This window comes from Chaetodon auriga, chromosome 23, assembly GCF_051107435.1.
Source record: "Chaetodon auriga isolate fChaAug3 chromosome 23, fChaAug3.hap1, whole genome shotgun sequence".
NCBI lineage: Eukaryota > Metazoa > Chordata > Actinopteri > Chaetodontiformes > Chaetodontidae > Chaetodon > Chaetodon auriga.
The window spans coordinates 633,031-646,381 of NC_135096.1; the positions used below are offsets into that span (position 1 = coordinate 633,031).

The window sequence follows — 13,351 nt, forward strand, 5'->3', positions numbered from 1 at the left end:
GGGAGGTGTCAGCAGGATCAGCCGGCAGATTTGGATTTTCGGTCCATTTCGGTCCACGCCGGTGGAGTAAAAGTGTGCTGAAAGCTCACCACCCCCAGACCTGGTCAACTCTGTGCACCTGGGAAAGTGGATTTTCCTAAACCGGCAGAGTCGTGCGCCCATGTCACCAATACCTCACAGGCAGGTCTCCACAGTGTCTGGCATTTCACTGCGATCAATAATTAGCAACAGCCACGATTCAATGCAGTTATCTGAGTCGGCACATACAGTCAGACCTAAATTTATATATTTTGATCAGTATCTCATCTGACCACATCGCAAGGGTGTTCGGCACGCGTAGTGGTCACTCAACCTGACCGAATGTACACAGATGAAACAAGGATGCAAACTAATCAATTAACGTTGCTGTGCCAACTAAAAACAGCCGTGGCATCCTACAGAGCATATATAGAGCACTTGAGAGACAGACACACGGAAAAAACGTAAGTGATGATCGTTGTCCGCTATTACCCACGTCATTTCATTCCAAATACAAATGTTATCATTGTAATGATTAACATTATCTACAAAGATGGAGTACATCACTGCTTTGAGGAGGATGAGGAGGAGGAGGAGGACCTCATATTTAGACATGAGTGAGCAGGAGTGCAGGTGGGCCACTAGAATAACGCCTTCAACACTGTAGGCTATGCAATTTTCTTTAATTATTTTGCACGTCACAGGAACAAATTACATCTGCCAAGGGAGGTCGTCGTCATGGTAGCGCGCATCGTGGCCTCCGATGCGCACCTCGCAGTTGCATGCCCCAGAGATCCAAGCCCATATTTATTTGAACCGAAGGGGGGTCCATTCCATCAATATCCAGGTGACTCAAATTGCCTGGTGACAAACATGTATGCCAATTTCCCCGGGTCGGCACATGACTTGTTCATCCTGGCGAATTCTAGCATCCCTACAGTCTTTCAGGGTGACACCCCTCTGGATGAGGGGATGGCTCAGTCATCCTCAAAACTAGCCATGCGTCTCGCCAGCGGCGTTTTTAAAGGTGAGGTGAGGAGCTGATGTGATTGGTGAAGATTGGACTCGGCAGTGTCAAACCCACTCCACACCTTCTCCGTCCCTCCTTCCGAGTTGCGCCACTGGGTGGGACTGACATGAGAAGGGGGAGGAGTTGCGCCCGCAGCGCAGTGCACAAAAACACCAAAGTCTGCGCCGCCACGCCCCATCGGTGAAGCGCACCTGACTTTGCGCCACGCTGGCGGCGGAAATGAAAATAGGGCCCTTTGTCTTTAATATTTTTAGCAAGATTTGTTTGACACTCCAACAGGTTTGAGCTCTCATATAGGTTTTACCAAGGTCTCTGACCTTAAGCTTGATGGTGCTATGGCTTGATCCCAGTCACCTTGAGGAAAGACCAAGAACTGAGAGAACTGCTCCTGGGATTGGTAGAAAGGCAAATCGCATGGCCTTCATGAAAGAGTCATCAGAAGAAAAACTTTCCTGTGATCTCACCACAAAATTCAGGATCAGAAATTTGCAAAGACTTAAACTTAGACTCAGACAAACTTCATTGCCATTCAGTAAACAGCAAGGGTACACCAAATTAAATTTTGTTGCATCAGACGCAGCACAGGATTAAAAATATTAAAAATATGTATACACTGAACTAAAATATAAATGCAACACTTTTGTTTTTGCTCCCATTTTTCATGAGCTGAACTCAAAGATCTAAAACATTTTCTATATACACAAAAGACCATTTCTCTCAAATATTGTTCACAAATCTGTCTAAATCTGTGTTAGTGAGGACGTCTCCTTTGCTGAGATAATCCATCCCACCTCACAGATGTGGCATATCAAGATGCTGATTAGACAGCATGAATATTGCTACAATATTCAAGAGGTGACTCATTCAAAAGCACTCACATCATATCTTAACACATCAGCCCTCAACCCCATTGTTCTAAATACTACATTACAGCTGTCAAACGTAAAGTTAGTATATGAGTGCAGGTTTTTGTAGATGTACTGTATGTTACACTTTTTGTCTATACAGTATGTATTTTGCTTATGCTGCTCATTACTGTTTTATTGTATGTTTTGTATGTGTTAAACATTCCAATTTTAATGCTTTGTATGTAGTTTATCTAACTTCTTTACCTTTGTGTGTGTTTTGGTAATGTTGCCATTGCAGTTTTTACTATATGCATAGCCCTTTGAGGCATGCTTTGTGATACTGGTGTACAATAAACTTGCCTTGACTTACGTAACTTGATACTGTAGAGCCTCATGTAAGCTTCAGCTGAACCTCAGATTTTTTGAACAGAATGAGGACTGAGGATTTTGTCCATTATCATTTATGGTGTGGAGCATATATGACTATTGTAAAAAGATAGACTTGAAAAAATCTGAACCTATCCTTTGTTGACCTTTCTGCTTGCACCAACACCTCATGCTCCCAACCTGATAAATCCTATTGATATAAGTTCCCAAAGACATTGAGATCACCTGTTGGCCAGTTTTTACATTTACTTCACCATACTTTTAAGGAGAAAAACAAATGTTGGACCTTGAATTTCATCCATTAATTTGTTTTACTTCCCATTGATCACTGCAGCCTCACACGCCAGCCTCTCGTACCATTGTTTCCCTATTGTTAATGATATGCCAGAGACAGGTAGTAGTTCACCACAGTTAGGGGTGTACTGCTAACTTATGTTTCAACTCAACTACATTTTAGAATTTTAATATTGTAGATTATTTTACATACTAAACCTCTGATCAGCCTTTTAAGGTTAAGCATTTTTAGACTGAAAGAAGGGATATCATGAAATTTTTTTATCTTAATATTTCATGACTGAGTATCTTTATTCTTGTCATATGTTTATTTTCTCTTACTTAAAAGAGCTGCACAGCACATAGTGTAGGCTGCAGTGAGGCTATGTTAAAATTACTGACGTAATATACATACTGATAGCTAAGTAGCTATTGTTAAGTTAAATAAAAGGCAAAAAGTTTAAAAAACTGTAGCCCAGGTTTCCCTTAAAGCTTTCATATAGATAGATAGATAGATAGATAGATATGTGTGTGTGTGTGTGTGTGTGTGAGTGTGTGTGTGTGTGTGTGTGCGTGTGTGTGTCTGTGTATTTTTCAATGAAATCCTACAGTATGATATTTGCAGAGATAAGTATCGCTATGGCATTTGCATATGTGCTCAGGTACCTATTCATGTGTGCAGTCTACTCAATCGCTTATGTACTGTATGGGGACACCACTGGTATGTGTCATAACTAAGAACAAGAATTTCATGAAGTGGTTTCTTGAGTTTTTTTTTACTCTTACTGACTCTGAATCATACTTTCTTCTTTAAGGAAATGAGGGCACCATCTTTCCGAGTGGAGATGACAGGCGATGGCAAGATGCTACTGCACTACTATTCTGACAGGAAGGGTCTGCACCATATTGTGCCTGGTAAAAGCAACCACACTGATTGATTTCCTGACTGATCCTAATCTTATACTGCATGTTGTAAATTCTTTTAAAAATGGCTTTAGCTAGCAGTTGTAACTATATTGACTCATCAGGGTGATATGATGTGATGAAAGATAATACCAAACATACATTAAAAACTTTTCGCACAGCTGTGTAAAAATGTGTAAGAAAAGTGTCATTAATTGCTAATTGATACTTATTAAAAAAGTGATCAGAATACTTTGCAAACAGGGCAGGGCCCCATGGAATCTGGTTGGCCACCCCTGGTGATGCCCTCTACCCAGTCTTAATTTTGTCAACGAAAATTCTGACAATAAGTATTCATTGATGTAATTTTATTGCATGACTAAAATTGTAACAACGTAAATGAAAAAAATATTGATAACAAAAATTACAGGCAAGGCAAGGCAAATTTATTTGTATAGCACAATTCATACACCAAGCAATTCAAAGTGCTTTACAGAAGCATAAAAATACATTAAAATCATACATTTCAAGGAAAATTAATAACAGAAGCCAGTAAAAGACAATAATTTAGCATTTAGAATGATTAAAGTCATTGAGCAAATATATTTACTTTAAGTAAAAGCTTTAGCAAATAATAATGTTTTCAACCCTGATTTAAATGAGCTGATGGTGCAGACCTCAGGTGTGCAGGGAGAAAGTTCTACAGGTGAGGAGCATAATAAGTGAAAGCTGCTTCACTTTGTTTGGTTCTCATTCTGGGAACACACAATAGACCTGTCCCTGATGACCTGAGGGGTCTAGATACTTCATATACAGTAATATACACATTACATTACAGCAAAATCTTTGTTCATTATGCCCTGACGACCAAAGACGTTTTCATTTTTTGCCAATCACTTCTGCAAGTGCAAGTCAAATTCTCTCACTGCCCCATCTCATTTGATATTTTCCCCCCCTGCTTGGTGCATGCCAGATGCATGTCAGGTGCCCGCTGATGGATAACAACAAGGCAAGCTAACGTTCACATGTGGTCTAAGCTAGCGAGCTTAAAGTCGAACGAAACAATTTTAGCTGCTGCTGGCCACTCAAAGGTGAGTGCCTCATCTTTACCAGCATGTCAGGTGGGAAGGAAGAGGAGTGACGACCGATGGAAATATTTATCTTATATTCCATCTGAAAAAAAAAGACTATGTGCATCGTTTCCAATGAGGATGGAGCGGTTTGCGGAGTCGATGTCACTCATTGCCTCAAGTCAGTCTTTGAGCAAACTAGGGACTTTTACCAGTCTGTGTTAGGTTGCTATGAATGTCAAGGCAGCTGCCTTGCACGTAGTCTGTGGGTCTTGTCCCCCAGTTCAAAATATTTTTGTTGTGTTTAGGTAAGCCAGCTGTTTGGGAAATGATAGTATTGTATTTATACGTTAATTTGGTGATTGACTTAAGAGTGGCGTTGTAAGGACTGTCGTTTTCATAGGTAAATTTTCTTGAATTAAAAGGTCATATTCGATGATCTTTTAGCCTAGTGCTCTTTCTTTTCCTTTTAGTAGAGACAGAGGATATAATTTGACCTCTGATGACTAGAATAAAAATGGAGTTGGTGTTATGCTTGGTGCGTGGTAAGTTTTCTGAGATACCTGGAATCGAGTCGAAAAAATTCAGAAAAAATAGGGGGTCATCAAAACTGGGGGCATTTCAGTCCATAAATGTTATTAGTACAGAATTTAAAATGCTTTTGAACATGAGAAACCTCCAATTAAGATTACTAGTTGTAGAGGAGTTTTCATGAATAAAATTGCTACCCCCCCTTGCTTAAATACTAAGTTTGTGTTAGGCTATGCCTTTAAATACAATAGTAGTTGGACTCAAAATGCAGACCAGAGACAAGAGTTAGAAAGAAAACAATTTATTAACAATATCGGTGAACAAGAAGCAGACTCATGAGGAGTGGAACAACAAAACAACACACTCTTAAAGAGTGGAGCTAAACAAAACAAATGCACTCAAAAAGAGTGGAGATACACTAGGAAGTGAGCGGATCATAACAGATTGGTATTATATGTTGGTCTACAGCAGCTGATCTTAAGTCCCCGTTGCGTTATACTTGATGTAATAATTTCAATAATTTCGTCATCTAAATCGTCAACCCATATTTTAGACCACATCCCAACTAAGCTACTTAGAGAAGTTTTACCCTTAATTGGCTCTTCTTCTTTCTTAGATATGATCAACCTGTCTTTCTCAACAGACTATGGACCACAGTCCTTTAAATTAGCTTTAATAAACCCTCCACTCTTTCTGCGGGCGGCAGACACTGTCTCTACATTTAAGAGAAGGCTTAAAACTTTCCTTTTTTATAAAGATAAAGCTGACTCAGGCTTGCCTTGGACTGGCCCTTATTTCTGCTGCTGCAGTATAGGATTAGACTGACGGGGGATTGACTGACAGTGATCCTTCTGCAGCTGTATGTTCCAATCACCTTATTTATGTGGCGGCACAAGGACAGATGGAGGGCAATTAATAGTAAGTTGTTTAGTGAATATCACTAACCAGGACAAGCCGGACAACGCCACCTTGGGAGTTTCGCCCAAGGAAATAGAGCAACAAACCCCAAATTAAGGCACTAAGGTTCGTAACAATGAGGCAGAAAACGTGCTTAAAAAAAAGATCAACAACCAATCCTTTATTACAAAATGCACACAAAAAAAAAACAATAGACGCCACCAGCATACAAGGGATAAGGACGGGGGGGACCTTCCAGTGCTGAGGCTTACCGGCAGGGAGACGGGTCCACAAGGATCCAACAGAAAAATTCAGGTCACCCCAGTCACACGTGGCAGCCACACACACGCAAATACTTTAGTCGGGGGAGCCCAATCCAGGGGACGCACAGCACATACACAAAAAAAGAAGGGAACCCACCACCCAGGACACCAGAACCACCACCATCGGCTCTCAGCAACTGCAAGGAAAAAAGGGAAGTAAAATTAATGGGGTTACACTCACAAAAAGAATAAAACACAATTCCCCAAATCAAAGTAACTAAAACAATTTGATTAACAAACTAAATCCAAAGGCAGCGTATCAAATTAACGCCAAGAACTTAAATCCCACAAAAATCAGGAATAAAATAATATAAACAAAAAAATAAATTAACACAATATAACTTGAACAAAAACAATCTAAACTCCAAAAGAACATAAAGCAAAATCAAGGGCAACCCCACTATCCTCACTCACACACACACACACACACACACACACACACACACACACACAACGAGCTAAAAATAGTGAAGGCTCTACGATTCAGCGCTGTAGTTGCAGCGTTGCACGGGGCGAAGCGGGCCGCACCAAGCGCAGCACACCATTAGCGTAGCCAACCCCAGTAGCGTGAAGCAACGCTATATGAAGCAAGATGGCGTCAGGCGAAAGAGCGTCGAATCAGACAGCAGGTGAAACAGTGGCAGGCAAGCAGTAGCAGGCAAAGCAGCAGCAGGCACACAGTAGCAGGCAAAGTAATGTCAGCCTCCAGCGCTGCTTCGGTTCCGCAGCACCTGTAAAAAATGAAGTTAAGAATCTCACTGGGGGGGGGGGGGTCTTGTCATGTCTTGTCATGTTTATGTCTGCTACTGATTGATCTTAGACAGAAGTAAAGCATTCTCACATTTTTGTGGTGTGTAACTGACTCAATTGTGACCCAAAGACAATATGCGCACCATTTTTTGTACAGCTTACATGAAAATATAAATAAAGGCAACATTTCACTTTTTCTAATGTTGGGGTCAAGCTAGGAAAAGTCAGCAAATTTGAAAGTTAAACAAAGTTGAATAAATATCATGTAGGGGATTTTTCTCTGCTGTTAAACACAGTTGCAGGTCATTTTGACCCAAGGACAACGGGAGTCTATTATTAGAGCTATCTCTGTGGTTGTCTCTCTATCACTCTGTCTCTCTAACCCAACCGGTCGAGGCAGATGGCTGCTCATCCTGAGCCTGGTTCTGCCTGAAGTTTCTACCTGTGAAAAGGTGTGCTCACAGGGAATTGTTGGGTCTCTGTAGATAAAGAGTTCGGTTGTACCAGCTCTATATGGAAAGTGTTCTGAGACAACTTCTGTTGTGATTTGGCGCGATCTAGATGAAAGCCAATATCAACATTTCACACACTATAAGGCTATAAGATTTCAGATGTGATAGAAAATACTCATCTTCTCAAGTTTCAGCTTGAGCTTCCTTGTTAAACAAAATAAATGTTTGCTGGCAAGAAAGAAAAAAACTTAAGGGAATGGGAAGAAGAAATAGAAATGTTAAAACTGGAAATAGAAATGTTAAAACCATAAACAAGATTTCCATCTCACTATAGAGTTGTACGGACCACCAGGCCCGTAAGGAAACCATAGTAAATTCGCAGATAGTCAAAAGAAAAAGTGTAGTGTAGCAGTGTAGCAGCTTGGAAGCAGGCCCTTACATTAGAGTACCTCACTGATACAGGAGCCTCCAGTCACAATGTGTGTGAAATGATTGATATTGTGTAGAGTGTCCGTGTGAGGGTATTGATTCCCTCCTGTTGTGGTTAATCCCTTGTAGGCTGTGCTGAGGAACAGCGGAGCAAATGACACACGCTCACAGGCCTCCTCCAGTGTGAATAACTGCTTCTTGCCCCCATTGTTGTTGTGACAAACAACCTAACTGTGTCATGAAGAGCACATTATGAAGCTTCCTCATAATGTCTCAACATGTGGTCCACAGGTCCAGGACATCAGGGCAGTATTCTAAATAAATAGATACTGAAGTGCCTTGGTAGTGGAGTTTCCCGGTCATCATACGTGATTCATGGTTGACCTGGTCTCAAATCTGGAACTAATGAAAGCAAATAACTACTGATCTGGCTTTCTCTCCAATTTTTGGCTTGGAGGAGAGGGCTCAATGGGCGCGACCTAGTGCCAGAGGTAATGAACCTCTGTTCACACATGACCTCAACAAGAAGCCCAGAAGAGAATTCTGTGGGTTGGTGGCCTTCAGTAGACTTAGATAAGCCTATGATGTGAGCATTGTTCCTGTGGCCTCTGCTCTCCAGGGCCATAACTTTCAGCCTTTAGTTGAGCATTGTTGTTAGCTAGGGCTGAACAGGTCACCTCCAAAGGCTCAATTCGTTTGCTGGCTTCATTGGCATTTGATTCTAGTTACTGAAATTGTTTCTCACGGTCTTCCACTTTAAGGGCTCCAGATTTATCTTGAGGATTGAGAGGCCAGATCTTTCTGTGTGCCTCCAGCAAAGTAGCTAGGACATCCATATCGTCACTGCTAGCAAGTTTGCCGCCCTAGAAAATAACTGTCAGACTGTTACACATATTCAATTTTCATCACAGATGCAGAAACATGACAGGTTACAGGCCACTATCACATCTATAACTCTTTTTCCCCTCCTTGCTGCCCTTTTTTCCATCTTGCTGTAGGTATCATGGAGGCAGTTGCCAGTGAGTTTTTTTATTCCAAAGTGACCATGGTGGTTGTCAATCAATCAGAGGAAGATGAGCAGACAGGGAAGAAGGAGCATGTTGTGTTTCTGGTCAAATATACCAACCAAGCTTGCAAAACTAGAGACCAGGACCATTCCAGTCATAGAGAGGTAGGTGTCTGTGGGTGTATGCACATGGTGTGTTTCAATATGTATATATTAACCTGTTCTCTGTGTGATTTTCCCCTGGAGGCATTGTTCAGAACAATGAGAGACAGATGTCTGTCAGTGACTGGGAAAAAGAGTGGCTGGGACCTGATCAGGGCTGTGGTTCTCACAGAAAAAGGTTAATTTATCTGTTTATCTGAATATATTATTACATATTAATAGTATATACTGTATATGATTAATATTTCAATTTAGAATTTATGATTTTGAAAACCTTAGCTCATGATCTTATCAAGTAATCTCTGATGTAGAGACGCTGTACCAGAAGTGCTTTGCTGATAGATAGATCATTTTGGATGAGTCAGTGCTTTCAGCATGTAACTTCACCTAATACCACAAGGAAGTGGATAACCACAACCCTACTCAACCTCTGTACTCAAAACAGACCTGAGATTAACATCAATCTTCTCATTTAACTTATATTAATGTATTTAACAAAATGTTGAAATTAATTTACTTGGATAACAATTAGGAAAAGTTTTAAAAAGTATCCCGTGTTTCCCGTGTTTGATTACATCATTATTTTTTTTTTTTTAAATCTACTATAGAGATAACTACGGAAGGTAATTACATTGAATGGCTTTTGCAGAAAAAGTGGCAAACGGGGTTGGTTCATTACAACCTTGTGAGCATAGGGTTATCTACAGTGTATTATTATTTATACTATTGGGACATTGATATAAATAATGCTGTGGTTTGGTACAGTAATGAAGCTGACAAAATTACATCCACACATCATCTGTTGACATCTTAATGAACTGCAAACATGTATTTACTGTCCGCTTGTACAACAAAAATGTCTAAACCAGTCCAGATGCTTTAGCACAAATGCAGCACAGCCAGATCCTGTCATCATTCTGTGTTAGAGGACTATGTTGTAAGGTTAGCTTCACCAACACTGATGGAATGGGTGTGTTTGATTCACTTTGCAGGTACCCTCCAGTGCACCGTCAGTCCATGTCACCTGAACAAGCTGTGGATAGAGGAGAAAGCTTTCTGCAATGCTTTCCCCTTTCATATTGTCTTTGATGAAGATGTAAGGCTCCAAGTGTCTGTGTGCTTTAGCAGCTCCATGAAAGTATGGCACTTTTTCAAATACATTCATTGGGACACTTAAAAATATTTTTTGCTTTGGCTCAAACTCATGCTGTGAAATTCTGATTTGTCCCATTTCCACCACCTATCTATCTTTCTGTTTCTGTTTTCTGTCTTTCACTGTCTATCAGCTGAAGGTAAGGCAGACAGGGGTGAACATACAGAAGTTTTTTCCAGGATTCCAGGCCAGGGATGCTACATTGGACCAATACTTCACCATTATACACCCACAGGTAAAACACAGTCACAGAGCCAAGTGTTGAAAAACTAACTGTGAGATTGTGTGAAATGTAGCAGAGTATGTTACAATCAGTGGAGAGAACACAGCAGAGCACACTAGGAAGTGGAATAAACAGAAGAGGGTCCTGAGCAGCCCCAGGTCACCTATGGTGTCCTTAAACCAAGAAGGTATCTTTTTAAACTAAGTGGTTCAGTTTCTTTAATATTTCTTAATACATAAAATATTCATGCATGGATGTGACCAAGTACTTGGCCAAGAGACCCATGTTAAACTCGATAGTCGAGACTTGTTCTTAAGTGTACTGTTTCAGAGTACTAAGGTTATGTTCAACACTCACACATTTAGCAATAAATCCTCAATAACTGGATTGTAGTCTGAAAACACTTTGCTAAATCTGGCGCAATGCAAAAAAAAAAAAAAAAAAAGGCAGGTTCTATTCTATCTACTCCATTTGTCATCTGGCATTCGTTTTCCATCCACTTCACTAGTCCTACCACTATGAACACCTCTTAACCATCAGTTAGCTCGACTGCTCATTTTGGTCTACTTACTCTGTGACCAATTCGAATAGATTTGTATTTTGTGTGGCACCCCAACCCTAAACTGCTCCAGAAATTTATGTTTTTTAATTTCTTGTTTTGTACAACTTCCGGTTTCCTCTGCAAATCCAATTGAGATTACCCTGGTTGTTGCCCGAGATTTCCTTCTGCCTTTCATTTTCTTTTACTGGCTGCCAGATTTTCCAAACCTGCCAACCTTGTCGGATCTGCAAAAGAGCAGAGTCCAAAACATGGCTTCACTTCATGAAGAAGGATGACTGTTATTTTAGATGATAAACTGTTGCCACAGCTAGCTCTCTGGCTACAGCAAGCTCAATAAGGGAATTGATAAAGGGTATGACAATGAGCAGAATTGATAATGGCATTGGTATCATATTGGCGAATCTGCCACATTGTGCCCATAGCTATGCAGATGGAGCTATCTACACCAATCAGTGACCACATGCACACCTGGTCCTCACCTGAACCCAGACAGGATGTTATGCTGTTTCCCAATTCTGTTGTCCTCCTCCAGAGATCTCATACCATGCTTGTCCCTTGTCTCTCCTCTACTATAGTGGCACTGCTATACTTGTCATCATGTTATTAGTGGCTGTGAATGGAGTTGTAGCTCTGCAATGGTCATCACACAGTTCAGTTTTTCCAAGCAGAGTCCAATGTCTAAATATCACCGAGTGAAGTGACCGTGACAGTGTGTAACACCACCGTTTTCTGTTGAGGAGCAGACACACCGAACAACAAATACCAAGAGAGGATTTAAAAGATATAGAATAGATTTCTTTATTACAAAAGTCTAAAACAATAGATAAAAAGATACTCCGGAGGATTGGTCTAAAAGAGAGTCCAACAGTCTGTCCACTGGTTTTCAAAATGGTGGATCAAGAGGATCCTCCTCCAGTGGGGTCCAGTACAGCTGCAGCCAATCGTTTTCAAAAGAAACAACAACAACAACAACAACAACAACAACAACAACAACAACAAAAATATATCAATCAGGGTAATCAATGACCATCAGTCTCCAGCTGTTATGGCTGATTTACAAACAAAAACAGTACTTTTGGGTGGGGGAAATAACTATACAAATAAACACAGCAAGTCAAAAGTCCCACACAAGGGGAACTAAATCAAATAAATAAATCACTCAATTGAAAACTAAATCCACTGCAACTCAAACAAAATAAAGCCCAGTCCAAAGTTACTGAAACTGTCCATATAATGACTGATGGTGGGATGCCCAAAGTTGTAGTTTTTTTTTCTTTCAGGATAACAGTTGTAATAAGATAATTTGGCAGCAGCAGTTAACTGGTGATGTCTCGTAACGGTATACTTTCTAGTGAAAGTAGAGGGGTACTTATCTGGAGGAAGGGTGGAACGCGTCCCCACCCTTCTGCTTTGGTCCAAGGCTTCCCCCTCTCGCACAGTGCGTCTCCGTTGTCTCTCTGGCATGTTGGCGACTTATTTCCCAGGCAGCAGCAGCGGCAGCTCTTTCAGTTCTGGCAGCACATATGCACATCCTCTGTCTGAATCGCTTCTCTCGCACTGTCCCCTGAACCTGGTTCAAGCTGTCACTCCGCTGTAACAGCCATCCTACCAGCACCTCTCCAACAGCGTTCCTCCAGTGTTTCTGCCTGCCGTCTTCTCAGCCGCTCTCCTTCTCTCTCAATCGAAGCCCCTGCCCGTCTGCCGGCATCTAAATAAGTGCAGGAGAGAGAGGCCCCAAACTACCCACACCTGCAGTGGTGTTGCTAGGGTCTCTTGGGACTCCAAGCAAGAAATCCCTGGGGCCCCCACCCCACCCATGCATGCTGCAAAAATTTGGTTTTTGCACACATAAATGCACAATTTCCAGGACATATGAGATGAATACTGAGACAATAGATTTTAGATTAATGGTTCTCAAAGTGAGGTCAAGGGACCAACAAAGGTCCCTAAAAGCCCACACCTGTAGCCTAATTACACTCATCCTGCACATCAGAGGTGATGTGTGTCAATTAAGGTCAGACGGCACACACACTCACACACCCACACACTACTCATCACCCCGTGACATAAACACACAGATTAAATACATACATTAGAAGCAAACCAAGTGATTAAAAATAAAGACAGAAACGAAATAAATGATAAATATGGTGAACAAGTCGAACACTAAAACATGTAAAGTGCAATAAAATACACCTTTTTCAGACATGCAACATGCACAAAGGCTTTTCTGACCCTGTCACACAATGCCTTACCTGAACAGTTGTAAACTCAACAACACTTCTTCTGTCACCCTACTCGCTGCCTGCAGTGTCGCTCACTCTAATGCGGTGT

The 13,351-nt window shown here is 41.1% G+C and overlaps 1 protein-coding gene across 1 annotated transcript in view; it reads left to right on the forward strand.

Annotated features, from left to right (window-relative positions):
* The window catches only part of LOC143316299 (guanylate cyclase soluble subunit beta-2-like), a 53,944-nt gene that overhangs the window by 15,024 nt on the left and 25,569 nt on the right, over positions 1–13,351 (forward strand). Inside the window, exons 6-10 of the mRNA XM_076724183.1 lie at positions 3,372–3,471; positions 8,910–9,082; positions 9,164–9,257; positions 10,072–10,175; positions 10,366–10,467. Of these exons, the coding sequence (XP_076580298.1) occupies positions 3,372–3,471; positions 8,910–9,082; positions 9,164–9,257; positions 10,072–10,175; positions 10,366–10,467 (573 nt within the window). The remainder of the gene's footprint in view (positions 1–3,371; positions 3,472–8,909; positions 9,083–9,163; positions 9,258–10,071; positions 10,176–10,365; positions 10,468–13,351) is intronic.